The sequence below is a fragment of the Jaculus jaculus genome, chromosome 9 (genome assembly GCF_020740685.1).
Source record: "Jaculus jaculus isolate mJacJac1 chromosome 9, mJacJac1.mat.Y.cur, whole genome shotgun sequence".
Classification (NCBI taxonomy): domain Eukaryota; kingdom Metazoa; phylum Chordata; class Mammalia; order Rodentia; family Dipodidae; genus Jaculus; species Jaculus jaculus.
In genome coordinates this window covers 116,893,931-116,921,130 of record NC_059110.1, presented here as the reverse complement: position 1 = coordinate 116,921,130, position 27,200 = coordinate 116,893,931, and the positions used below count along the sequence as shown (strand labels likewise).

General features: G+C 47.5%; 1 protein-coding gene across 1 annotated transcript; it reads left to right on the top strand.

Moving 5' to 3' along the window:
* The first annotated feature begins 590 nt into the window (after positions 1–590).
* Hrob (homologous recombination factor with OB-fold) lies at positions 591–17,878 on the top strand. Its single transcript, XM_045158894.1, has 10 exons — positions 591–693; positions 1,918–1,968; positions 6,227–7,339; positions 9,239–9,322; positions 10,935–11,081; positions 11,614–11,722; positions 12,493–12,578; positions 12,877–13,002; positions 15,628–15,748; positions 17,348–17,878. The coding sequence occupies exons 1-10, from the start codon at positions 691–693 to the stop codon at positions 17,437–17,439; spliced, it is 1,932 nt and encodes a 643-aa protein (XP_045014829.1). The 5' UTR covers positions 591–690; the 3' UTR covers positions 17,440–17,878.
* Positions 17,879–27,200: the final 9,322 nt, after the last annotated feature.

Genomic DNA, 27,200 nt, shown 5'->3' with positions numbered 1-27,200 from the left:
TTCTAGCTCCACCCCCTTTATTTTTTTCTATTTTTCAAGGTACGGGCTTGCTCTAGCCCAGGCTGACCTGGAATTCACTATCTAGTCTCAGGGTGGCCTTGAATTCAGGGTAATCCTCCTACCTCTGCCTCCTAGTGCTGGGATTAAAGGGGTGTGCCACCACGCCTGGTTTAAAAAAATAAAATATTTGCTTAAAAAAAAAGAATAAAGAAACCTTTAGAGAGACACAACTACCACCAGCTGGGCATTGGCGAGGATGAAGTTACAGTCCAGTTCCTAAATGTGTTAAACAGCAAAGATGGGGGAGCATGATTGGACTTCACATTCTCCAAACCTTGCTCTCTGCTTGAGTTGAAAGCCGCACCGACTGGACCCGAGAGTCCGCTAGGGGGCGACCGAGAGCCCATGCACTTCCCCTTTAAGGCAGGGCGGAAGGCCGGAGTGTGAAGGTCTTTATGTCGGGGGTATAGAAGCAGACTCTCCCCTTTAAGAGGGCGGAGACGCCGGTGTGGCGGCTGCTTCGAATTGGGCGCTGGGTGCCAACCCCTGGCCTTTCGGCGACCCTCCCTCTACTTCCGCTTCCCTCCGGCCCAGCTCTCGGAGTGCCACTGTCCACAGTCCCACCCCTACGTCTGGGTCCACTTCGAGGCGACCCCTGGAGTGAGCGGGCCGGAGCCCACTGCAGCGGTCATGGTAATGCCGCGCTCCCGCCTGGGTTCCCGGCTGCGGCTCCGAGCGGCCCCTGGGCTTCCACACATCCCGCAGGAGACGCGCGGCGGGGGTCTGGATGGGACTGGCTCTATATGCGCTGGGGACCTTGGGAAGGGACGCCCCCCTCCCCCGACACACACGCAGGTCCCGGGTTCCCCTCTTGTTACTTCTCTGGAGAACTGAGCACCCTTTCCCAAGTCCCCAGACGTCACTGCCTTTTGAGATCGTCCATCCTTCCCCATCCCTTGTGACCCTTGGACTCTTAGGGAAGTTGAAGGTATCTGTTGCAATGGTAGCTCTTGCTGCCCAGGTGTCTGGCGTCAGGCACAATCCTTGTCTGTGGGTATGACACTCATCTGGAGCTAGCCACAGCAAACCTGCTGGTGGGGAGAAAATGAACCAAGGACTGAGCATCTCACCCTCATGTTTTCTGTTTTTGGTTTTCAAGGTAGGGTTTCACTGTATAGTCCAGGCTGACCTGGTATTCACTATGTAGTCTCAGGGTAGCCTCGAACTCACGGCAATCCTCCTACCTCTGCCTCCCAAGTTGAAAGGCATGTGCCACCATGCCCGTCCACACAAAACTTTTAAAGTCATGTGTGATGGCACATGCCTGTAGTCCCAGCACTCAGGAGACAGAGGTAGAGGATCTCAATGAGTTTGAGGCCAGCCTGGGCTAGAGTAAGTCCTTACCTTGAAAAAACAGAAAAAACTATTTTAAAAAATACTCTTTTATTTGATAGAGAATGGGTGCACCAGAGCCTCCAGACACATGTGCCACCTTGTGTATCTGGCTTACTTGGGTCCTAGGGAATCAAACCTGGGTCCTTTGGCTTTGCAGTCAAGTGCCTTAAATCACTAAGCCATCTCTCTAGCCGCCCCCAAACCCCCCCACACACACTGCCGTTTGATTTTTGAGACAGAGTCTCTCGCCCAGGTTGATCTGGAACTCACTCTTGTCCAGGCTGGCCTTGAACACACAGCGATCCTCCTACCTCAGCTTTACATGTGCTAGGATTAAAGGTATGAGGTACCACGCCCAGTTTCTGATTTTTTCTCTTGGAAACATTGGTATTCCTCCCCAGTAACTAGTGAAAACAAAAAACAGTACACCTAATGGCCTTGTTAGAGTAAGGAAGAAGACAACAGAATGTACTTGCAAACCGTGTTTCTCCTCCACACTCAATTCCTTTGTTTTTCTTTTAGGCATGCAATTTTCAGAAGCTGTTTTCTGTGGAAGAGGAGTTTGAGGATGAGGTAAGGGATTTGGTGATCAAAGATGGCAGAGGAGGTCCTAAAATATAAACATCCAGGTCCAGAACATTTGGAGTTACCCTTGCCAGCCTCCTTTCAGTTGACATCTATATCTTTTATATATATATGTTATTTTTATTTATTTATTTGAGAGAGGGAAAGAGAGAATGGGTGTGCCAGGGCCTTCAGCCATTGCAAACGAACTCCATATGCATTGCCACCTTGTGCATCTGACTGATGTGGGTCCTGGGGAATTGAACCGAGGTCCTTTGGCTTTGCATGCAAGCACCTTAATCACTAAGCCATCTCTCCAGCCTGACATCTATATCTTTTCATATCTGTGAGATGCTGAAAAATGACAAGAAATGGAAACAATCACCAGACTTGGTACCTGCACGTAATGCTGTGGAATCCAAGGCCAGCTTGGGCTACATAAAGAGACCTGCCAACAAAATCACTGTTGAGCATGGTGGTGCATGCCTCTCTAATTCCAGCACTCAGGAAGCAGAGGTAGGAGGATCTCTGTGAGTTTGAGCCCAGCCTGGAACTACAGAGTGAGTTCCATGTCAGCCTGGTCTAGAGTAAGACCCTACCTTGAAAAAACAAGCAAGCAGGGCCAGGCGTGGTGATGCAAGCCTTTAATGCCAGCACTGGGGAGGCAGAGGTAGGAGGATCGCAATGAGTTTGAAGCCACCCTGACACTACATAGCTAAATCCAGGTCAGCCTGAGCTAGAGTGAGACCTTGGAAAACCAAACAACAACAACAAAAACAAGCAAAAAAATAAAAATAAAAATAGCAACTTACATAACAACAACAAAAAAATCACATAGAAAAGGGCTCGGGAGGGCTGAAGGGATGGTTTAGCAGTTAAGGCACTTGACTGCAAAGCCAAAGGACCCAAATTTGATTCCCCGGGACCCTCATAAGCCAGATGTGCAAGGTCGTACATGTACCTGGAGTTTGTTTTCAGCAGCTGGAGGCCCTGGTATATCTATTCTCCTACTCTCTCTCTGCCTCTTTCTCTATCAAGGAAGAAAGAAAAGAAAAAGGGCTGGAGAGATTGCCTAGTGGTTAAGGTACTTGCCTGAAATGCCAAAGGACCCAGGTTTGATTCCCCAGGACCCACATAAGCCAGATATACAAGGTGGTGCATGCGTCTAGCATTCATTTGCAGTGGCTGAAGGTCCTGGCACCTCTCTCAAATAAAGAAAAATAAAATATTTTTAAAAAATAAGGAAAAGGCTCGGGTGGTTCAGTGGTTTAAGGTGCTTGCTTGCAAAACCTGATGGCCGAGGTTCAGTCCCCAGCACATACACAAAGCTAGATGTGGGGGTAGGGGGATGGTTTGCTGGGGATTGAATCTAGTACCTCACACATGCTGAGCACTTTTTTTTGGGGGGGTGTTTCGAGGTAGGGTCTCACTGTAGCCCAGGCTGACCTGGAATTCACTATGGAGTCTCAGGGTGGCCTTGAATTAATGGCAATCCTCCTACCTCTTTCCCAAGTGCTGGGATTAAAGGCATGCAGGGTCTTTTTGTTGTTGTTCAAGACAGGGTCTCTCATAGATTAGGCTGGCCTTGAAGTTACGTAGCTAGGGAGGACCTTGGACTCCTGATTCTCTCGCCTCCTCTTGAGTGCTAGGATGACAGGTAAGCACCACACCCCTGCTGGTTTCCTCCCTCCCTCCCTCCCTCCCTTCCTTCCTTCCTTCCTTCCTTTCTTTTTTAATTTGAGAGCGATAGACAGAGAAAGAAAGGGCGTGCCAGGGCTTCCAGCCTCTGCAAACGAACTCCAGATGCGTGCGTCCCCTTGTGCATCTGGCTAACTTGCGTCCAGGGGAATTGAGCCTCGAACCGGGGTCCCTGGTTTCTTTTCTTGTTCAGCACTACCAGCTGTGTCAAGGAGATGTGTCCCTGTCTTTGCTTTCAGTTTTGGAGATGTGTTATTACAGACTGCAAAAGGGACTGTGAACGTGGCTGTACCGGGTTTCACTGGGTGAAATAGGGCTGCTGGGCTGGTAATGGCATTAGAAGGAAAGAGTCTGTTCAAGTATCTGTTCCTTGCAAATGGCAGAGCAGTCAGTCCCTTTCCCCCTTTCGTGTCTGGGAGTGAGCTCTGGGAGAACAAGGATCCTGCAGGGCAACGAGGGCTCTGTCATTCAAGTCATTGTTGTTGTTGTGAAGTCCTCAGGTGTGCTGCCTGAGTGTGGGATGTTCCTGATAACATCCAACCCAGGAAAATCCTCTTTCCAGACAATCCAGCGCAACAGAGGAACATGGGGGCGGGTGGGACCTTCCTGTCAGTTAAATCAGCAGTTCTGGCTCAAAAACACCCTCAGAACAGGTCTGTTGCTCTTCAAGGTGTCAATCTCACCTTGCTTCCCAACTGGAATCCATACTTAATTTATCTTGCCTGAGAAGCTATATTTTAACTTCCGCCTGTTTTGCTGGATCCAGGGGCTGGCTCTGGCTTACTGAAGACTGGGTGTGAGTGTGTATGTGTTGCTGTGGGGCGTGTGCTAAGGACAGGTGGTGACTAGCTAAGTAGATCCGCACAGCCCTGACTGGTTACCACAGTCAGTCACCATAAGACAGGAGTGTGACTCTGGGTGATTGCTTTGACTCCCTGGTACCCTAATGTGTTTGCCGTTTCTTGTTGTTCTCCCCTTAATTCCCCCTGATCAGAGATTGAAGAGAGAGAAGAAAATTTAGCCTTAGAATGTTTCTGACTGAAGTCTGTGGATTATCTCATGGGAAGATCATAGGTGGAGAAAGAGGCATCATTGCCTTTTGTTTTTTTCGAGGTAGGGTCTCACTCTATCCCAGGCTGACCTGGAATTCACTATGGAGTCTCAAGGTGGCCTCAAACTCACAGCGATCCTCTTTACCTCTGCCTCCTGAGTGCTGGGATTAAAGGTGCGTGCCACCACGCCCGGCTATGTCTTGATGTCTTGCTTGCATATATCTGTATGTGTATCCACATACCACATGCCTAAACAGTAAAAGCAGTTTTTATTTATTTATTTATTTATTTATTTATTTATTTATTTATTTATTTATTTCTGAGGTAGGGTCTTACTGTAGTTTAGGCTGACCCACAATTCACTCTGTAGCCCTAGAATGGCTTCAAATTCACTCTTTTGAGTGCTAGGACTAAAGGCCCAGCTTGCTTGCTTGCTTGCTTTCTTGTTTTTTTTTTGTTTTTTGTTTTTTTTTTTTTTGAGGTAAAGTCTTGCACTCGCCCATGCTGAACTAGAATTCACTATGTAGTCCTAGGGTGGCCTTGAATTCAAGATGAACCTCCGACCTCTGCCTCCTGAGTGCCGGGATTAAAGGCATGCTCCACCACCACCCTGCTAAGGCCCAGCTTTTTGTTTTGTTTTTCTTTGAAACAAGGTAAAGCTCTGTTTCCCAGGCTGGCCTCACACTCCAGATCCTCTTGCCTACCCTGCCTAAGTACTTGGTTTATAGGTATGCACCACCATTCCCAGCAAATAGTGTTTTAACTTCTCAGATACAAGGACCTTGTCAGGTGCAGACCTGAAATTCCAGCATCTAGGCTACATGTGATCTTGTCTAAAAATAAAAATAATAAGCTGGGCACGATGGCGCACACCTTCAATCCCAGCACTTGGGAGGCAGAGGTAGGCGGATTGCTATGAGTTGGAGGCCAGCCTGAGACTCCATAGTGAATTCCAGGTCAGTCTGGGCTAAAGTGAGACCCTACCTAAAAATAAATAAATAAATAAACAAACAAACAAGCCAAAGCTGTGTGTGGTGGTGCATGCCTTTAGTCCTAGCTCTTGGTACTTGGCATACACTTGTAATCCCAGCACTGGGGAGGTGGAGACAGGAGGATTTCTGAAGCTTGCTGGCTAGCTAGTCTGGCCAAAATAGTGGGCTTCAGGTCTAGTGAAAGATTTTGATAAGAAGGAAAAAGAGCCTGGCATGGTGTTGCACACTTTTAGTCCCAGCACTCAGGGAGGCAGAGGTAGAAGGATCACCATGAGTTCGAGGCCACCCTGAGACTCTATAGTAAATTCCAGCTCAGCCTAGACTAGAGTGAGACCCTACTTCGAAAAGCCAAAATAAAGAAAAAGAGAAGGAAAGAAAGGAAGAGAGAGAAAGAGAGAGAGAAAGAAAGTAATTGAAGAAGATAACTAACATCGATTTCGGGCCTCCACAGACGTGTGCACACATGCACACTTCTGTCATTCACACACAACTCAGATACAAAGACCCACTGTCTCTGTTTTGTAGGATTTCTTGTCTGCTGTGGAGGACGTAGAGAACCACTTTGCTGGTGCACTGCCTGAGAGTGCAGGGCATCTGAGACCTGTCCATTCCTGGCCACAGGAGCCTCTGCAGGCACAGTCCTCAAGAGCACTGCTGTTGCGCTCCACCTCTCCTTCGGAGGCTTTGAGCCCACCTGCCCAGAGACCCTGCCTTCCTTCCCCCAGCACGCCCCAGGCCATCAGAGATCCACTTTCCATGGGAACAGCCCCCCTAAGGCCTATTTCAACTCCCAGCAACTGGGCTGGCAATCAGAGAAGGGTAACAGTGGCAGGAGGGCTCCAAGAGCCAGCAGGACCTCAGTGCTCAGCCCTACACCCTGCACTCACCTTTGAGGAGCCTGAGCAAGGTGAATTTGATAAGGCCCTGGCAAGCATGGAGCTGGAATGTGGAGTTAACTGTGAGGCCGCCCAAACCCTGCCTGCTCAGCATCAAGGGGACCCCGTATCGGCAAAAAAGGCTCGGGTAGCTGATCTGAGTGGATCTTTCCAGAAGGGATACATGTCCACTCCCCACATAGCAGATGTCACATCAAGGCAGGGTACGCCTCTAGAACCTGTTGTCCATTGTAGGACTCCATGGCCCTGCTTGAGACCTGGTGCTGCAGGCTGCCTTTCTGTCTCAGCTGCCTCTGCAGTTCCTATTCAGCAAATCAACTGGGAAAGCTGTCCCAAAGACACTCCTCTTTTAACACCTCAGCTTCTTCAAGCTGCTGGAGGGCCAATTCAGAGCAGCCCGCATGATCGTTTACCTGGTCAGACATTTCAGTCTTCTCCTGCCTGGTTAAGTAGCCAACCTCGTTTTCCTGGACCTCGAACTCCTAACTCCAGCTCTGCAGTATTTCCTCGGGGATCCTTGCCATCCCGAGCCCCAGCGTCTTCTGTTGCATCTCCCATCTGCACCCCCAAAGGTTCTCATTCCTCCCTGGTTCCTCATGCATCTCCACAGACACCAGTAGTCACCAATCATTTGGTACAACTGGTCACTGCTGCCAGCCGGACACCCCAGCAGCCTACCCGACCCTCCATCCAAGCCAAAACCCGCCGCTTCCCTGGCCCAGCAGGGCTCCTGCCTCACCAGGTGAGTGACCAGTTCTCCAGGACACTAGGAGTCAGGAAAACAATAGCTCAGCCCTGTCTACTGTTCAGCCCTAGAACAACTTCACTCCAAGAGCATGGGCAGGAAGAAGTGGAGGGAAAGGTTTTCAAGGGTACAAAAGAAATCAAAAGCCGGCCATGGTGGCGCACATCTTTAATCCCACTCGGGAGGCAGAGGTAGGAAGATCACTGAGTTTGAGGCCACCCTGAGACTATGTAGTGAATTCCAGGTCAGCCTGAGCTAGAGCGAGACCCTACCTTGAAAAACCAAACCAAACAAAACAAAAAAATCAAAAGGGGTTGAAAATGTGTCCCAGTGGTAGAATATCTGTCTAAATGTGAGGTCCCAAGTTCTACCCAGGATATTATAAAAAAAAAAAAAATAGAGCCGGGCATGGTGGTGCACGCCTTTAATCCTAGCATTTGGGAGGCAAAGGTAGGAGGATTGCTGTGAGTTCAAGACTACTCTGAGACTACATAGTGAATTCCAAGTCAGCCTGGACTAGAGTGAGACTCTTCCTTGGAAAAACCAAAAAAAAAAAAGGTACCTGAAGAAAAAGTGACTCCCAAGTTATCCTCTGGTCTCCGCATGCATGCACATACATACATTTACCATCAACAAAACCAGAATCTTCTAGCCTCCCTATTTGTTGAATGTCTGCTGGTTGCTAGCATTAGATAGGAATATTCATTCGCTCATATTTGCCAAGGAGAAGGTGCTGGGCAATTTTCTTGGGACCCAGAATACAGAGACTAAAGACAAAAAGTTCCCGTCCGAGGGACCTGGCAGTGCAGCGGAAAAAGTAGTGGGTGTGAACAAATGATTATGCCCAAAGGGCAGAGTGCACAGGGGTCTTTCCCTGACTGCTGGGGACACTGCTGGCTCTGTTTTGGACTTGCCGAGTGGCTTTTGATGGACGAATAGGAGAGTAACAGGTGTGAGGAGGGAAGGGACTCTGTTCACAGGGGGTCCAGCAGTGGGAAGACAGGCCTGAGAAGTCTCAGCCTCCTGGCAGTTCACTGTGGCTGATATGTGGGGTCAGCCTAAGGAAACTGGGGCTGGAAGGGAGACAGCACTGCCGAGCTTGTATTTAAGCAGTGGTGGAGGGACAGGGCTCATTGAGATAGATTGTTTGTTTTCAAGGTCGGGTCTCACTCTAGCCCAGGCTGACCTGAAATTCACTATGTAGTCTCAGGGTGGCCTCAAACTCTTGGTGATCCTCCTACCTCAGCTTCCCTCATGCTGGGATTAAAGGCATGTGCCACCACACCTGGCTGTCAGTATAGTTTTGAGTTAGATCCCAGGTAATTGGTCTGAGACTCTGGCCTGGTTACAATAGGCATCTTCTCTTCTTGTAAGGATGGTTGATACAGTCTCTGCCTGCTGCTTTTCCTTAAGACAGTCAAGAGAAATCCAGGTGGGCTTTCTGCATTCCCTCTGAATGAAAAAGGTAGAGGTAGGAGGATCACTGAGAGTTTGAGATCACCCTGAGACTACATAGTGAATTCCTGGTCAGCCTGAGTTAGAGTGAGACCCTACCTGGAAAAAAAAACAAAAAAAAGAAAAAGGGCTTTGAGGCAAGCTGCTCCTTAACTTTTTGCAGTCCCCTCTATTTGGGTCACTGCCCCCTTCAGGCAGCTCTGGGCTTCGCTCCTGGGCCAGTTCCAATGTCCTCACATTCCCAAACCTATCCCCAAAGTGTCTTTTTTGAGTTGCCAATGAGGCTCCTGAGACTATGTTAGGAGCGATGTAATATGTGTTAATTGTCCCTGATAGTTTCCTGAACTCATTATGTAACCCAGACAAGCAGCTACACTGGTAAATAACAACTGCTGAGTTTGCTCTCTCCTTCTCCTCCTTCTTCTCCTTCCCCCCTCTCAGCACAGTGGCAAGAATCTGGAGGAGATCATGGTGTCCACCCCCCAGACTCCGACTCATGGTGCTCTGGCCAAATTCCGCACACAGGTAACTTCTTCCCTGCATATGTTCACTTCTCCGGCATCATTTCAGAGGGAGAGGCTTGCCTGTGTCTTTCAGTTGAGAGAGTTGATGTTGCTGGGCCTGTGCCAAAGGGCAGCTGGGACAAGCAGTGGGGGATGCAGCAGTTTAACTGGCATCAAGTCAGGTCTGTCCTGATGCCATGGGTCCAGTCTTCTCTCCCATCTGAGAAACAAAGGCCCAGGGGAGGAGAGTTGAATAAGCATTCTGAGATGGTATCTTGGGAACCCTCCTCTCAAGTTTCTGGGAGCTCAGCTGGGAAGGCTGTCTTCATCTTTCCAACAGGAGCTTCCCTTTCAGTGGGTGGAACCGGCCCCCCTCCTCCCTGGGGTTCTGGCTGACCTATCTTCAAATTTACCTTTGCTTTTAATTCTCCCTGGTATTTCTTTTCTTTGCAGGATCTCCCCATATCTGCCAGTCCATTTCAGATTCAAAGTTGTTAATAAGTAGTCTGGATTCAATGCAGTTGTTAATATGAGAGAGCTAATGGTTAAAATCTAGAGGTATCTTGAATAAAATATGATTGAATTCAAAATGACAAGACACTCCAGGAGCCTATAAGTACATGTGGAGGGTCCTTATCCCTAAGAGACAAATACAGAGAGCCTTTTACTTCAGTGTAATGTATTTATTTTATTTTATTTTGCTTTTTCAATGTAGGGTCTTAGGGTGGCCTTGAACTCACAGTGATCATCCTACCTCTGCCTCCTGAGTGCTGGGATTAAAGGCCAGTACCATGCCTGGCTCTGAATCATTTATTTATTTATTTTTAAATATTTTTATCTCTTTGCCTTTTTTAGAGAGAAAGGGGGGTGGGGGAGAGAGAGAAAGAGAGAGAGAGAGAGAGAGAGAAGTCATGCAAGGGCCTCTAGCCACTGCAAATGTCTCAGATGCATGTGCCACCATGTGCATCTGGCATATGTGGGCTCTGGGGAGTTAAACCTAGGTCCTTAGGGTTCACAGGCTAGTGCCTTAACTGATAAGCCATCTCTCTAGCCCCACGTATTTATTTTTATTTAATTTATTTATTAGAGAGAGAGAAACAGAATGTGTCACCATGTGTATCTGACTTACATGGGTTCTGGGAAATTGAACCTGGGTCCTTGGGCTTTGCAGGCAAGTGCCTTAACTGCTAAGCTATCTTTACAGCCTTAACTTACTTATTTTTTATCTTTTTTTTTTTTAAAAAAAGCACCAGCCTGGTATGGTAGCACACGCATCTTTAATTCCAGCACTTGGGAGACAAAAGTAGGAGGATCGCTGTGAGTTTGAGGCCACCCTGAGACATAGTGAATTCCAGGTCAGCTCATACTAGAGTGAATCCTACCTCAAAATAAATAAATAAATAAAGGAGAAGGAGCACTGTTGTTCTAGCACTTAGTGAAAGATGTAAGATTTGTGGCCTCAAATGCCACTTTCTGGCCTTGGAGATACTGAGAGGAGAGATTGTGGCCACTAAGCTCCATTTTTTTTTCCCCCATAGGGATTCACTATTCCTCTCCTACCCCTCTGTCTTGCTTGAGTGTAGGGTCTATCACAAGGTAGACCCACTAACTCGGGCCTCCTCTCTCCTCTTCAGTGCCAGATTGTTCCTAGTTCCCAGGTATCAGTGGAAGAGGACTTTGGGCGGGGGCCCTGGCTAGCCATGAAATCTGCTCTGGGCCTGGATGAGAGAGACCACACCTGCTTCCTCTATACCTACAGCATTGTTATGGTGTTGCGGAAGGTAATGGTCCCGAGAGCCTAGATCCAAGTGGAAGACCGTTTTCCTCTCTTGCCCCATGCTGCTGCCCTATCCAACCTCTTACTCCAGGCCCATCCATGAGGGGCAGCCTGAAGTCCCTTTGGTTGTATCTTCCACTGGCCTGACTTTGCACTATCAGAGAGACAGTGTGTGAATAGGTTCTGGAAATGCCTCTGCATTGCCAGGTACCAGACCGGGGGCAGGGGTTAAGCATACTGCTACCTTGAGAACTCCCCAGTGGTCAAGGGCCAGGTGCAGATACATGTTGGTTCATGTGCCAACATTGCCCTGCTTATGGCCTGCCATGATGGAATGTTCTGTAATGCTGTACACAAAAGAAAGGAGGTTAGGGGTGAAAAAGGACCTGCCAGGCCAGGCCTGCACAGGGAATGTGCTTCCCTTCCCTGACTGCTCCTTTGGTGCCTCCAAAGGGAAAATCGTGACCACCCCTGAGTGACATGGGAAGTTACACGTGGGCACGGCTCTCTCAGTGAATGCCCTTTCTTGCAAGCAGGCAGCCCTGAAACAGCTCCCCAGGAACAAGGTCCCCAAAATGGCAGTGATGATCAAGTCCCTGACTCGGAGCACAATGGATGCCAGTGTGGTTTTTAAGGACCCCACAGGTAAGGAATAGGTCCTGGGAATATCTCATGAGTGGCATCCACTGAAGTCAAGAAGGCAAAAAAACTGGGTGTGGTGGTGTACATTTTTAATACCAGCACTCAGGAGGCAGTGGTAGGAGGATCACCATGAGTTCAAGGCCACCCTGAGACTACAGAGTGAATTCCAGGTCAGCCTGGGCTAGAGTGAGACCCGACCTCAAAAAAACAAAAAACAAAAAAATGGGGGTGGGGGCAGGCTGCAGTTAAGGTGCTTGCCTATGAAGCCTAATGACCCAGGTTTGATTCCCCAATACCCACATAAGCCAGATACACAAAGTGGCACATGCATCTGCAGTTCTCTGGCTTATGTGGGCACTAGGGAATAAAACCTGGGTCATTAGGCTTTGCAGGCAAGCACCTTATCAGCACTGAGCTATCTCTCCAGCCCTCAAATAAATAAAATATTTTTCAAAAAAAAAAAAGCAATGATGGGCTGGAGGGATGGCTTAGTGGTTAAGGTGCTTGCCTGCAAAGCCAAAGGACCCAGGTTCAATTTCCCAGGACCCACGTTAGCCAGATGCACAAGGGGGCGCATGTGTCTGGAGTTCGTTTGTAGTTGCTAGAGGCCCTGGCATGCCCGTTCTCTCTCCCTCTTTCTCTATCAAATAAATAAATAAGTACAAATAAAATGTTAGGAAAAAAAAAAAGGCAATGAGCAGCCCACTTCCCAGTCAGAATTCAAACCTGTGCTGCCCTTGAACCTGAGAGTGACGACCATTTGGTACTTGCAGGAGAGATGCTGGGAACAGTGCACAGGGTGCTGCTGGAGACACGCCAGAATGAACTGAAGCCTGGCTCGGTGCTGCTACTGAAGCAGGTAAGGGAGCTCCAGGTGGGGCCTGCCCTACGGAGAGCCCCATGTTGTCTGTATCCTTACCTGGCTTGGCTCCCTTCCCTTCAGTGCCCAAGTAGGCGGTTTCACTCTTTGGGGCAAAGGAGACATCAGGTTGTGTTGGGAGGATAGGAAGTGGGTCCACTCTGGCATCCAGGCTGTGGCAGGGGCCAGTTGTGTGATGTGATGCAGAGGACAGAGCAAGAAGCAGGCTGTACCCAGGTGGCTTCCTGGCATCACCAAGTATCATCAACACACTGACTGTCCCTTTCCTCCACTCCAGATTGGAGTGTTTTCTCCTTCACTGAGAAACCACTACCTCAACGTGACACCCAACAATCTAGTCCATATTTATGGTCCAGATTCTGGGGATGGGAACTTCCTCAAGCCATCTCAGCCCTCACCCAAGGTAAGAGGGGCAAGACAGACAGGGGGCTGATGGAGCCGTCCTTCTGTCTGGCACTTCTCATTTCTTTCTCTCGCCCTGGGGGCAGAGGTGTGAAGTGGGTACCTTTGGGAACAGGATTATCTCCTCCTGTCCCTGGTCCAGCCGCCTGCCAGGCTGCGGGGTGACAGTGCCTGGAGGAGCAGCTGGCCTCTTGGTGCTCCGTGAGTGTCTGATGGCAGGCTTGAACATCCGAGAGGGTAGGAGTCACCCGAGAACTGGCCAGGGTAAGAGGCGCCCCTAGCGGGTGGGAGCCGAAAGGGACAGAGGCTCGTATCTGCTCAGGTGGCAGCGCAGAGAACAGTGAGTACAAACAGCCTAGACCGCGAGCCAGCTCTTGCTCCTGGCCTCTGCCTCTACCAGGCAAGCACCCCTTTAGGATCCGGGGGACACACTTGGTGTTTGTGTGGGGTGAAGATGAGTTCTAGGAAGGTCTGTTCCAGGGTGAGACTGCACAGCCCAAACTTGGCTTGGCTGCCCCCACCCTGGGGATCCTGGTTTAGAGGGCAGGCAACCTGGGTCTTAGATATCTAAACATTCACATCCACTGAACTAACTTGAAATGATAGAATAAGCAAGAAATGAAACTCTCTCTTCCCACTCTCACTCCCACTCCTTATGGCTAACCACAGGTAACAGTCTAATTGCCAGTTTTAATTACCCACTCATGTTAGCTAATTTGTGAGTGTCTAACAACTTGTTTGTTTTATCTTATTTATCTTTTTTTGCGGGGGTCGGGTGGGAGAGGGCGGCCGTTTGAGGTAGGGTCTCGCTCCAGTCCAGGCTGACCTAGAATTCATTTTGTAGCCTCAGGGTGGCCTCAAACTCACAGCGACCCTCCCACCTCAGTCTCCCAAGAGCTGGATTTAAAGGTGTGCATCACCAAGACAGGCTTTAGTTTATTTATTTATTTACTGGGTTTTTTATTTTGGACATAGGGTCTCTCTCTAGCCCAGACTGCCTGGAACTTACACTGTAGCCTCAGGCTAGCCTCCAACTCACAGTAACCCTCCTACTCAGCTTCCCAAATGCTGAGACTAAAGGTATATACCACCACATCCAGCTTATAGCTTATTATTTATTTATTTATTTATTTATTTATTTATTTATTTAAATATTTAATTTATTTATTTGAGAGAGAGAGAGATCAAGAGAAGAGACAGGTAGAGAGAGAGAATGGGCACTGCAGGGCCTCCAGCCACTGCAAACAAACTCTGTATGCATGTGCCACCTTGTGCATCTAGCTTATGTGGGTTCTGGGGAATTGAATCTGGATCCTCTGGATTCCCAGGCAAGTACTTTAACGACTAAGCCATCTTTCCAACCCTCTTTATTTATTTTATTTATTTATATTTTTGCTTTTTCGAGGTAGGGTTTTGCTCTAGTCCAGGCTGGCCTGGAATTCACTGTGTAGTTTTTAGGGTGGCTTTGAACTCAAGGTGATCCTCCTACCTCTGCCACCCAAGTGCTGGGATTAAAGGTGGGTGCCACCATGCCTGGCTTATTTTATTTATTTATTTTTAGTACTTTTTTATTTGAGAGAGAGAGAAGGAGAAAGAGGCAGATAGAGAATGGGCATGTCAGGGCCTCCAGCCACTGCAAATGAACTCCAATCGCATGCTCCCCCTGTGCATCTGGCTTAGGTAGGTCCTGGGGAGTTATTTCTGTTTTTTATTAGATATAGACATATTTTGAATGTAAACAACACATATTGATACCATCCTTCTATTTTTGTTTTATTGATATGGGGTCTTACTCTAGCCCAGGCTGAACTAGAATTCACTGTGTAGTCTCAGAGTGACCTTGAACTCACAGCAATCCTCCTACTTCTGCCTCTCAAGTGTGGGATTAAAAGCATGTGCCACCATACCCCGCTGGGTTGTTTTTTTGTTTTTTTTAATATTTGCCTATTTATTTATTTGCAAGCATAGAGAGAGAAAGAAGAGAGAATGGGCGAGCCAGGGCTTTTAGCCACTGCAAACAAACTCCAGGTACATGTACCACCCTGTGCATCTAGCTTCACATGGGTACTGGGAAATTGAACCCAGGTTGCTAGGCTTTGCAGGTGCCTAACTGCTGAGCCATCTCTTCAACCCTTATTTTTATTTTATTTATTTATTTTGTTTTTCAAGGTAGGGTCTCACTCTAGCTCAGACTGACCTGGAATTCACTATGTAATGTCAGTATGGCCTTGAACTCACTGCGATCCTCCTACCTCTACCTCCCAAGTGCTGGGATTAAAGGCGTGTGCTATCATGCTCGGCTCAGCCCTTATTTTTAAATCCAAACTGACTCCTCAACATATGGTGCCTCTTTTTCTTCTGCTATCTGTGGTTATATAGTTGCCCTAAAAACAGGCACCAATAGATTTAGAAAAGATCCACCCAAAAGATCTCTTTTGTCATAGTTATGTGCTATTTTGTTTTTCAGATCAGTCCGGGCCTGAGTAACACTGGCTCCTGCCACACTCTTCTGTTATGTCTCTGTTCTGAGGCCTGCACCTCCTTTTGAGGCCGTCTGAGTGGAGGTAGTTCCACCCAGAGGGCTTTCAGAGGCATGGACATTTGTAACCAGATCCTCTGTCCCCAGGATCCAGGAAGCTTCCCTGACAGCCTCCAGCCTGATGTGGCCACACAGCCTGCACAAGGACTCAGAACAGTGCAGACCCCAGAAGCAGGAGCATCCCCCGAGGAAGAGCACCTAGAGACAGGTAATTCAGGCAGTCCTTCCACATCCATGAGGCTCCATTTCCTATGGCCTGCCTTGACCAGAATATTCCTGCCCCTGTGGCTGCGCCTTATTCCTTTCTCCCTCTGTGAGTCTTTAGACCTTCACATCACTGTACAGAAATCAGAAAAGTCTTGCTTGGTGAGACTGTAGGCCTTGTTAAAAAGTACCACACCAAGCCAGGTGTAGTGGCGCATGCCTTTAATCCCAGCACTTGGGAGGCAGAGGTAGGAGGATCACTGTGAGTTCAAGGCCACCCTGAGACTACCTAGTAAATTCCAGGTCAGCCTGAGCTAGAGTGAGACCCTACCTCAAAAAACCAAAAAAAAAAAAAAAAAAAAGAAAAAAGAAAAAAAAAACCAAAAAACCAAAGACTGCACTAATTACCAGTGTGATAGGTGCCACATAAAGCACATGAAGCATGGTCCACATCTTCCTTAGCCACAGGAGGGAATATCACCAGCCTCCAGGTGGACAGGAGCTTTCTGTGCCCCAGTTGAGGCCTCTTTGGGCTAACAGCAGACATTGGAGGCAGATTTTTCCATTCTGCCAATACTCAGAGATCTCCCAGGCAATGGTGAGAAGTCACATATACGTGTGGTTTGGAGCATTTGCAGTATCGCTATAGCCCAGGCTAACCTGGAATTCACCATGTAGTCTCAGGCTGGCCTGGAACTCATGACGATCCTCCTACCTCTGCCTCTCGAGTGCTGGGATTAAAGGTGTGCGCCACCATGCCCAGCCCCAATATAGCTCTTATGGATAGACACCTAAGATCAGATGAAACCAACAAGGTCCAGGTTGCTTCCTTAGCTTTTAATTCCAGAAATTCAATCCTGCCTGGTTTGGAGATGATAAGATTACAGGTATGTATCTCACACCAACCACATTTATATCATACTAATGGACACACCACAAAGTCCATTTATTGATTTATTTTTGTTTTATTTCATTTATTTATTTTTTTAAATATTTTTTATTTTATTTAGTTGACAGAGAAAGAGGCAGAGAGAGAGCGTGTGAGAGAGAATTGGCATGGCAGGGCCTCCAGCCACTATAAAACTCCAGATGCATGTACCATCTATTGCATCTGGCTTACATGGTCCCTGGGGACTCAAACCTGGATCCTTTGGCTTTGCAGGCACACACCTTAACTACTAAGCCATCTCCCCAGCCCCAAAGTCCATTTATTAACTGAAGAAGAACATGCTGGGATCTTGCATTGTCTGAAACCCTGTACTGTTTCCTTGCAAATCAGACTAATAGAAACCCCATCATCAACTGAAGAGGTTTATCATTTTACTTTATTATTTTGAGAGAGAGAAAGGCAGCTAGAGAGAATGGGTGTGCCAGGGCCTCCAGCCACTGCAAACAAACCAAACACATGTGCCACCTTGTATGTCTGGCTTACATGGGTACTGGGGAATCAAACCTGGGTCCCTAGGCTTTGCAGGCAAGCGTTAACCACTAAGCCATGTTTCCAGGCCAAGGTCTGGGCCTTTTGAAGAGTAGGAACTTTCGACCTGTATCATGTGCAATCGAGGTTACCACTTACGCTTCCTCCTCTCTATCCCCCATGCAGATGACCTGGATGGACTTCTGAGTGAGCTCCCTGAGGACTTCTTCTGTGGGCCCAGCAGTTGGGACTGCCTCAAGGCAGGGCACCCACCATGAGCCCACAGCCTCTCTACTCCCAGGCAAGGATGTAGTTGTACCTGGTCATAACCAAGGGAGAAGAGGCCAGCGCAGGGTCTCTGACACTTCCACATGGCCACTTTCCTACTCCAGAATGACTGTGTGCTGCTGTGGCTTGGTGACCTCCTTTGGCATGTACGTTCCAGAAATCTACCAGGCTAGCTCTTCAACCTCTCTGTCCTCAGAGCCTTGTGCTATATCATTTATTCTCCAGCCAACAGGAAATGTGTGACACTCCCACCTCAGCCTAATGTCAGAGGATGTTGGCCTGGCTTCCTAGTCCCTCTATTCCACGGTTCTCAGCTAAGGAGTCAAAAGGAGCCACCCTGAAAAGCAGCAACCTGAGGCCTGCACTGGACTTGCTCCTGAGTGCAAAGAAGGGATACAGGCTGTTGTTCTTGGTTCTGAAATAAATAAATCAGCCCTGTTTCATCCGCCTCTCCTCCTTCTCACCCTGTTTTTCTATGTTCTGCTGGCCAGGGCTCCAACAGGTGTACGGCTGGGTAGCACAAACAATTCTAGCTCTGTGTGTGTGTGTGTGTGTGTGTGTGTGTGTGTGTGTGTGTGTGTATTTGAGTTAGGGTCTCAATGTAGCTGAGGCTGGCCTTGGACTCACAACAATCCTCTTATCTCTGCCTCCCAAGTGCTGGGCTTAAAGGCATAAACCACTATTCCTGGCTGTCCATTTTTGTTCTTTTGTTGCTTGGCTTTGTTTTGTTTCATTTGTTGAGATAGGGTCTCGCTCTAGCCAGGCTGACCTAAAATTCACCATGGAGTCTCAGGGTGCCTTTGAACTCATGATAATTCTCCTACCTCTGCCTCCCCAAGTGCTGGGACTAAAGGCATGTGCCACCACGCCCCATCCAATTTTTAAAAAATATTTTATTTATTTATTTACTTATTTATTTATTTGACAGAGAAAGAGGGGGGGAGAGAGAGAGAATAGGCACACCAGGGTCTTCATCCACTGCAAATGAACTCCAGACATGTGTGCCCCCTTGTGCATCTGGCTAACATGGGTCCTGGGGACTCGAAAATGGGTCCTTTGGCTTTTCAGTTTTTCAGGCAAGTGCCTTAACCACTAACCCATCCCTCCAGCCCCCCATTCCATTAAAAAAAATATTAAGCTGAGCATGGAGACATATGCCTTTAATCCCAGCACTCAGGAGGCAGAAGTAGGAGGATCACCATGAGTTTGAGGCCACCCTGAGATTCCATAGTGAATTCCAGGTCAGCCTGGGCTAGAGTGAGACCCTACCTCAAACCCCCCCCCCCAAAAAAAATTATTTATATACTTATTTAAGAGAAGGAGCGAGAGAGAATGGGTGCACCAGGGCCTCCACTACAAAAAAACTCCCCATGTATGCACCACTTTGTGCATCTGGCTTACATGGGTACTGGGGAATCAAACCTGGATCCTTAGGCTTGATAAGGCAAGCACCTTAACTGCTAAGCCATCTCTCCAGCCCCTTTCTTCCTTTTTCACATACTTTTCTTTTTTTGTAATCTTGTCTTATTTTATTTTTTTTCTCAATTTTTAAAAACATTTTCCATGATTATAAAAAATATCCCATGGTAATACCCTCCCTCCCCCACTTTTCCTTTTGAAATTCCATTCTCCATCATATCCCCTTCCCCTTATCTCAATAAGTCTCTCTTTTATCTTGATGTTGTGATCTTTCCCTTCTCTTATAATAGTCTTGTGTAGGTAGTGTCAGGCACTATGAGGTCATGGATATCGAGGCCATTTTATGTCTGGAGGGAGCACATTGTAAGGAGTCCAATCCTTCCTTTGATTCTTACATTCTTTTTTTTAAATTTTTTATTATTATTTATTTATTTGAGAGTGACAGACACGTGCGCCCCCTTGTGCATCTGGCTAATGTGGGACCTGGGGAACCGAGCCTCGAACTGGGGTCCTTAGGCTTCACAGGCAAGCGCTTAACCGCTAAGCCATCTCTCCAGCCCAAGTCTTACATTCTTTCTGCCACCTCTTCCGCATTAGACCCTGAGCCTTGGAAGGTGTGATCAAGATGTTACTCGGTACTCTAGTCACTTCTTTACAGCACCATGATACCTTCTGAGTTGTCCCAAGGTCACTGCCATCTGAAAAGAGAAGATTCCCTACACAAAGTGAGAGTAGCATTAATATAAGGGTATGACTATTAAGAGAAGTGCTTACTGGGCAGTTTGAAAAGCATAGTATATACACTTATCCAGACATCAGCAGATGTTACACCCCTAGGGATCATGACTACTCCTGTTTTAAGTTTTCAGTATCAGGGATATATTCCTTTGGAGCGGGCCTCCAGACCAATTAGAGGGCACTTGGCTTCCACCATGACAGACGTGCCACTATTGCACCTGTTGGTTCATTTGATCTGGCTGGCCATTTATAATGCTTACAGTAACTACTGTTCAGTATCTTCACTGGTGATTTCTCTCTCTCCCATTGAATGGCATGTAGAATGGCTTCTTCCAGCTTTCTGTCAGCTGGTCTACACAGAGGAGGTTATCAACTCAGTTCCAACAAGATTTCTCAGTGGCCTTGCAGCCCAAATATCACATACTTTTCTTGTAGGCTATTTTGTTAATTATTTATTTTGGATGAAATACTATATAGCCGTGGCTGGCCTAGTACTGGCTATGTAGTTCAGGCTAGTCTCAAATTCATGGCAGTCCTACCTTAGCCTATCAAGTGTATTTATGTGATGTATTTAGAACTCTGAACAAGTGTTAAAATAATTCTGGAAATCTAAAACAATCTAGCATACTCCACGTCCAATGTCTTGTGTTACTAACATCTTACATCGTACAGTGATGTGATACTTTTGTCACGATTTTTGGTGTGTGTACTGTGTAGTGTCTGCGTGTACCTAGAGCACACATGAGCACAGGCCAGAGAACGAGTTCCTCAATAACTCTTCTGCTTTATTTCCTTGAGATTTTTTTTTTTTTTTTTTTTCCTGAGGTAGGGTCTTGCTCTAGCCCAGGCTGACCTGGAATTCACTAGGTGTTCTCACGGTGGCCTTGAACTCATGGTGATCTTCCTACCTCTGCCCCCTAAGTGCTTGCTGGGATTTGCTTTATTTCCTTGAGATGGAGTCTCTCACTACACCTGGAGCTCACTATTTTGTTAAGTTACAATGGCTAATCTGGGAGCCTCACTGACCCTCCTGTCTCCATCCCACCCAGTGCTGGGGTGTAAATATATGTGGTCACACCTGTTGTTTTTTTTTCCCATTTTCTGAGGTAGGGTGTCACTCTAGCTCAGGCTGACCTGGATCTCATTCTGTAGTCTCAGGGTGGCCTTGAACTCACAGCGGCGATCCTCCTACCTCTGTCTTTCAAGTTCTGAAATTAAAGGTGTGCGCCACCACCACACCCAGCTAATGCCTGGCTTTTTATATAGGTGCCACAGATCAAACTCAGCTCCTCATGCTTATGGACCAAGTGCTTTTACCTTGTGAGCCATCTCCCTATCCCCCTTTTTTTTTAAAAAAAATTTTTTTTTGTTTGTTTTTATTTTATTTGAGTGTGACAGAGAGAGAAGGAGAGAGAGGGAGAGAATGGGTACACCAGGGCTTCCAGCCACTGCTAACAAACTCCAGACACATGCGCTTCCTTGTGCATCTGGCTAATGTGGGTCCTGGGGAATCGAGCCTCGAACTGGGGTCCTTAGGCTTCACAGGCAAGCACTTAACCACTAAGCCATCTCTCCAGCCCTGCCCCCCTTTTTTAAAGAATATTTATTTATTCTAGCAAGAAAGAGGTGCTCCAGGGCCTTTAGCCATCACACACACAGAAAAACTCCAGACCCACATGCCACCTTGTGTCCCCTCTTTTTGAGAAATGGTCACTCTGTACTCAGCCTGGCCTAGGACTTACTATGTACTCCCACCTGGTCTTGACCCCATGATCTTCCTGCCTCTAACTTCCGGGGCTGGTATTACAGGTAGGTACCACTATACCCGGCTCCATTTAACTCAACTAGTGAACTGGCCTGGAATTCACTATGTAGTCTCAGGGTAGCCTCAAACTCCTGGTGATCCTCCTATCTCTGCCTCCCAAGTGCTGGGATTAAACACACCAGGCTTCTAGACATTTCTTAGATTTACTGTTTCTAAACCTGGTGTCCCTTCTGTTTCATGATCTCTGTGGTATTTAGTCCATGATTTTCCAGGGTCCTCTTGACTTTGCCAGTTTCTCAGATGTTCCTTGGTTTTGATAACTTCAACATTTCAGAGCAGTTTTGGTCAAGCATTTTTGTAGGATGTCCCTCCAATGACAATTTGTCTGATGCCTTTTTTAAAAAATTAACTTATTTATTTGAGAGAGAGAGAGAGAGGAAGAGGCACATAGAAAGAGGGAATGGGCACACCAGGGCCTCTCGCCACTGCAAACAAACTCCAGATGCATGCGCCCCCTTGTGCATCTGGCTTACAAGGGTTCTGGGGAACCGGGGTCCTTAGGCCTCACAGACAAGCACCTTAACCACTATGCCATTTCCCTAGCACTCTGATGTCTTTTTAAAAACACGAAATTAATTTTAGAGACAAAGAAAGGGGCTCTTGCCACTGCAAGCGAACTCCTGACACAGGAACTCCAGACACATGTGTCATGTTGGAGATCTTGCTTCAAGTGGATACTGGGAAATCAAACCCAGTATCCTGGCAGGCTTTCAAAGCAAGTGCTTTACTATCTCCCCAGCCCCTGATGGCTGGCTGGCTTGCTTGCTTGCTTTCTTTCTTTCTTTCTTTCTTTCTTTCTTTCTTTCTTTCTTTCTTTCTTTCTTTCTTTTTTTCGAGGTAGGGTCCCCCCCTGATGGCTGGCTGGCTGCCTGGCTGGCTTGCTTTCCTTCTTTCTTTCTTTCTTTCTCTCTCTCTCTCTCTCTCTCTCTCTCTCTCTTTCTTTCCTTCTTTCTTTCTTTCTTTCTTTCTTTCTTTCTTTTTTTTCGAGGTAGGGTCTCACTCTAGCCCAGGCTGACCTGGAATTCACTATGTAGTCACAGGGTGGCCTCGAACTCTTGGCGATCCTCCTACCTCTGCTTCCCCAATGCTGGGATCAAAGGCATGCACCACCACGTCCAACTCCTTGATGGCTTTCTTATGGTTAAACTGGGGTTGTGGGTTTGAGAGAAGACCTGCAGTAAGGTGTCATTCTTATTTTGTGTGTGTGTGCACACATGTAGAGTATGTGTGGTGTGATAAGTGTGTATGTGCGTGTGGCAGCTAAAGGAGCACTTTCTGTTCTTTTCTTTCTTTTTTCTTTCTTTTTTTTCTTTCTTTTTTTTTTTTTTTTTTTGGTGTTTTGAGGTAGGGCCTCTCTAACCTAGACTGACCTGGAATTCACTATGTAGTCTCAGGGTGGCCTCGAACTCTTGGCGATCCTCCTACCTCTGTCTCCCGAGTGCTGGGATTAAAGGCGTGCGCCACCACGCCCTGCTCTGTAATTTTTATTTTATTATTTTTTATGAGGGAGAGAGGGAAAGAGAATTGGCACGCCAGGGCCTCTAGCCACTGCTACAATAGTGAGCCTGTGCCATGAGGCTTCTTCCCCTGTCACCAGCATTCAGATTCCAGACAAATTTGCCATCTTGTGAACATATGCAACCTTGTGTGCCTGCATCACCTTGTGTGTCTAGCTTACTGGGATGTGGAGAGCTGAACATGGGTGCTTAGGGTTTGCAGTCAAGCACCTTAACCACTAAGCCATCTCTTCAGCTCTTTTTTTTTTTTTTTTTTTTTTGGTTTTTCGAGGTAGGGTCTCACTCTGGTCCAGGCTGACCTGGAATTAACTCTGTAGTCTCAGAGTGGCCTTGAATTCGTGGCAATCCTCCTACCTCTGCCTCCTGAGTGCTGGGATTAAAGGTGTGCGCCACCACGCCTGGCATCTTTTAAACTCTTTTAAAAATACTTATTTACTTATTAGTGAAAGAGAGAGAATGGGCTCACCAGGGCCTCTAGCTGCTGCAAATAAACTCCAGATGCATGCGCCCCCTTGTGCATCTGGTGTACATGGGACCTGGAGAATTGAACCTGGATCCTTAGGCTTCACAGGCAAGCGTCTTAACCGCTAAGCCATCTTTTCAACCCCTTTAAAAATAATTTTTAAGACAGGGTTTTAAAGTAGCCTTAAACTCACTCTTTAGCCCAGGCTGGCCTTGAGCGTAAAGTCCTCCTCGTAGGACTTTAGCCTCCCGGGTGGCTGCAATAGTGAGCCTGTGCCATGGGAAACTTGTCATCTCCCTCATTCACTCATCATATCAGTACAGACCCATATACCCATTTTATACTTTGAGTTGTAATATTATACTACTTTAATTATTTTGCTGTTCTGTTACTTTTTGTTTTGTTTTTGAGGTTTTTTTTTTTTTTTTGTCAGGGTCTCATTTTAGCCCAGGCTCGAACTTAGTGGGGATCCCCCTAACTTGGCCTCCTGTGTGCTGGGATAAAAGATATGCCACCACACCTGGTGCCCTGTTCTAGCTCCTCGGTACCGCCTTTCAGACCACAGGTGAACAAGGGCATGGGCGGGGCATAAAAGGTCTAATTATTTCAACTTGCCAGCCTTGTTTTCCTGCCCAGAATGGAAGTCAGAAAGGAAAACTCCCAACTCAGGTGACAGGAAGCAGGTTGAAGCAACCAACTTGAATGTCCGCTTCCCTCCCCGCCTCAGCCGCAGCCTTTGCTGCTCTGCAGGAAGACGACGTTCTCCTTTTTCCCACACAGGGCTGATCCCATGGATCTAATCTTGGGATGAGGGAGCGAGTGCCACCACGCCTGACTTCCTTTCTTTAAAAAAAATTGTATTTATTTATTAGAGAGAGAGAAAAGGCAGATAGAGAAAGAATGGGTGTGCCAGGGCCTCTAGCAGCTGCAAATGAACTCCAGATGCGTGCACTACCTTGTGCATCTAGCTTATGTGAGTTCTGAGGAATTGAACCTGGGTCCTTAGACTTTGCAAGCAAGCACCTTAACCGCTAAGCCATCTCTCCAGCCCTTCTTTCTTTCTTCCTTTTTTTTTTTTTTTTTTTTTTTTTTTTTTTTTTTTTTTGGTTTTCCAAGGTAGGGTCTCACTCTAGCCCAGGTTGACCTGGAATTCACTATGTAGTCTCAGGCTGGCCTTGAACTCACAGAGATCCTCCTACCTCTGCCTCCTGAGTGCTAGGATTAAAGGCGTGCACTGCTACTTCCAGCTTGCTTGCTTTCTTTCTTCCCTCCCTTCCTCCCTCCCTCCTTTCTTTCTTTCAGAGAGACTGAGACCTAGAAAGAGGCAGGCAGAGAGAGTGAGTATGGGCACACCAGGGCCTCTTGGTACTACTAATGAACTCTAGATGCATGTGCCACTTTGTGCATCTGGATTTACGTGGGCACTGGGGAATTGAACCTGGGTCATCAGGCTTTTGCAAGCAAGTTTCTTTAACCACTAAGCCCTTGACAATGTCACTTTGATCCAGGCCAGGCCCATCTTCAGTCTGTGGCCGTAGTGTTCAGGCCACCACGGAGCTTTGGTCTCCACTACCCAGTCTCAGTCCATACTGTTTCCTGGCCTCGTTCCTTGCTTCATTGCCCCCCTTTTCCAGACGTAGCTCCCAGAAGGCAGGCTGAGCATCAAAAATTCCTTGGCACTGTTCCTTCCCATACAGCTTTCGGACTTCTGTAGGGGCTCACCTGCAGGCTGAAGATTAAAAAAAAAAACACAGCTTTTGCCCTCAGGAAGCTAAGGTTAAGGATATATACACTGGGGACTGGAGAAATGGCTCAGTGGTTAAAAAAGACACTTGCAAAGCTTGCTAGTCCAGGTTCAAGTCTCCAGCCACCCACATAAAGTTGTATAGGCATTCACTTGCAGTAGCAAGAGACCCTGACACACCCGTATACAAACACACACAGTGCAAATAAATAATCTCTTTTAGAAGAGACCTACACACTGGCATCTCTGCACAAAGCTGGAGTCAGCATTTCAGGCTTATGTGGCAAGAGGGCAGGGGTGAGGTTAGGCTGTGCCTCAGAAAATAAAGGGACACCCACTAGCTTGGCCCCACCCGGCCCTGACAGACTCCCAACCCTGGGAATCCAGCTGTGGGTGCCCGGGCAGGCCGTTGGCAGGACAATTAAAACCCTGACTGGGTTCCAGTAGGGTTAATCACAGCTGCATCCATAGAGGCGCCTTTCTCCGAGGATCTCCAAACCCTCAGTCTACATGATCTCATTCCTCCTCTGGGATCCCCCACCCTGGAATGACACCAAGAAGCTGGGGCCTGGCACAGAGTGAGTGAAACAAGGGCGAAGGCATTGCCGGAAAAAGCCCGGGCTGCTGCCACCCACTTGGGTGGGTAGATGAGTGTTTGCCCTGGCAGAGAATAGGGAGCTTCATTCAAAGCACTACACACAAGAGGCCAGGCTGCTACAAGCCAAGTGCTCCTAAATGCCATGGCAAGCCCGACTGTGCCAGGGCCTGCTCCGGAGCCCACCCTGGCATGTCAGAGCGATGTCTATAGCACCATGGGATGGGTGCTCTGCAAAGCCCACCTAATGTCCTTTTGCAGCACCAGTTGAGGAGTAACTGAAACTTCAGGGTGCTGCGGAGACATCTCCCCAGAGCAGGTGGCCTTGGAGGAATGAGGTTGGGAATCTCAAGTTCTTTAGCAGGGCAGTGACCGGAGCCGTGGTGAGAACGCCATGTGAACTGAGACTTGAGACTGACTTGGGAGAGAGCTGATGCCAAAAGTCAATGGAGTGTTGGAGAGATGCCTTAGTGGTTAAGGCGTTCGCCTACAAAGCCAAGGAACCCAGGCTCAATTCCCCAGGACCCACTTAAGCCAGATGGTGGCAGCCAGGTGGCACATGTGTCTGGAGTTCATTTGCAGTGGCTGGAGGCCCTGGTGTGCCCATTCTCTCTCTCTCTCTCTCTCTCTCTCTGTGTGTGTGTGTGTGTGTGTGTGTGTGTGCCTCTCTTGTTCTCTCAAATAAATATAAATAAAATAAAAGTCAACAGAAATTTTTTGGATCTCGCTGTGGCCCAGGCTGACTGGAATTCACTGTGTAGTCTCAGGGTGACCTCAGACTAACAGCAATCCAAGTGTTGGGATTAAAGACGTGTGCTAACACGCCTGGCTTTAACAGGTTTTTTGTTTGTTTGTTTGTTTTGTTTTTGTTTTTGTTTCTTTTGTTTTTCGAGGTAGGGTCTCACTCTAGTCCAGGCTGACCTGGAATTCACTATGTAGTCTCAGGGTGGCCTTGAACTCACAGTGATCCTCCTACCTCTGCCTCCTGAGTGCTGGGATTAAAGGCGTGCACTGCCTGGCTCTCAACAGAAATTGTTTTTTTTTTTAAAAAAACATTTAATTTATTTATTTAAGAGAGAGAGAGAGAGAAAGGGCGTACCAGGGTCTCCAGCCATTGCAAATGAATTCCAGATGCATGCTCCCCCTTGTGCATCTGGCTTACATGGGTCCTGGAGATTCAAACCTGGGTCCTTTGGCTTTTTAGGCAAGCTCCTTAACCACTAAGCCATCTTTCCAGCCCCTCAAAAGAAATTTTTAAGCAACTGAAGTAACCTTTTTTTATTTTTTTAAAATTGTTTATTTTTATTTATTTATTTGAGAGCAACAGAGAGAGAGAGAGAAAGATGCAGATAGAGAGAGAATGGGCGTGTCAGGGCCTCCAGCCACTGCAAAGGAACTCCAGATGCATGTGCCACCTTGAGCATCTGGTTTACCTGGGTCCTGGGGAATT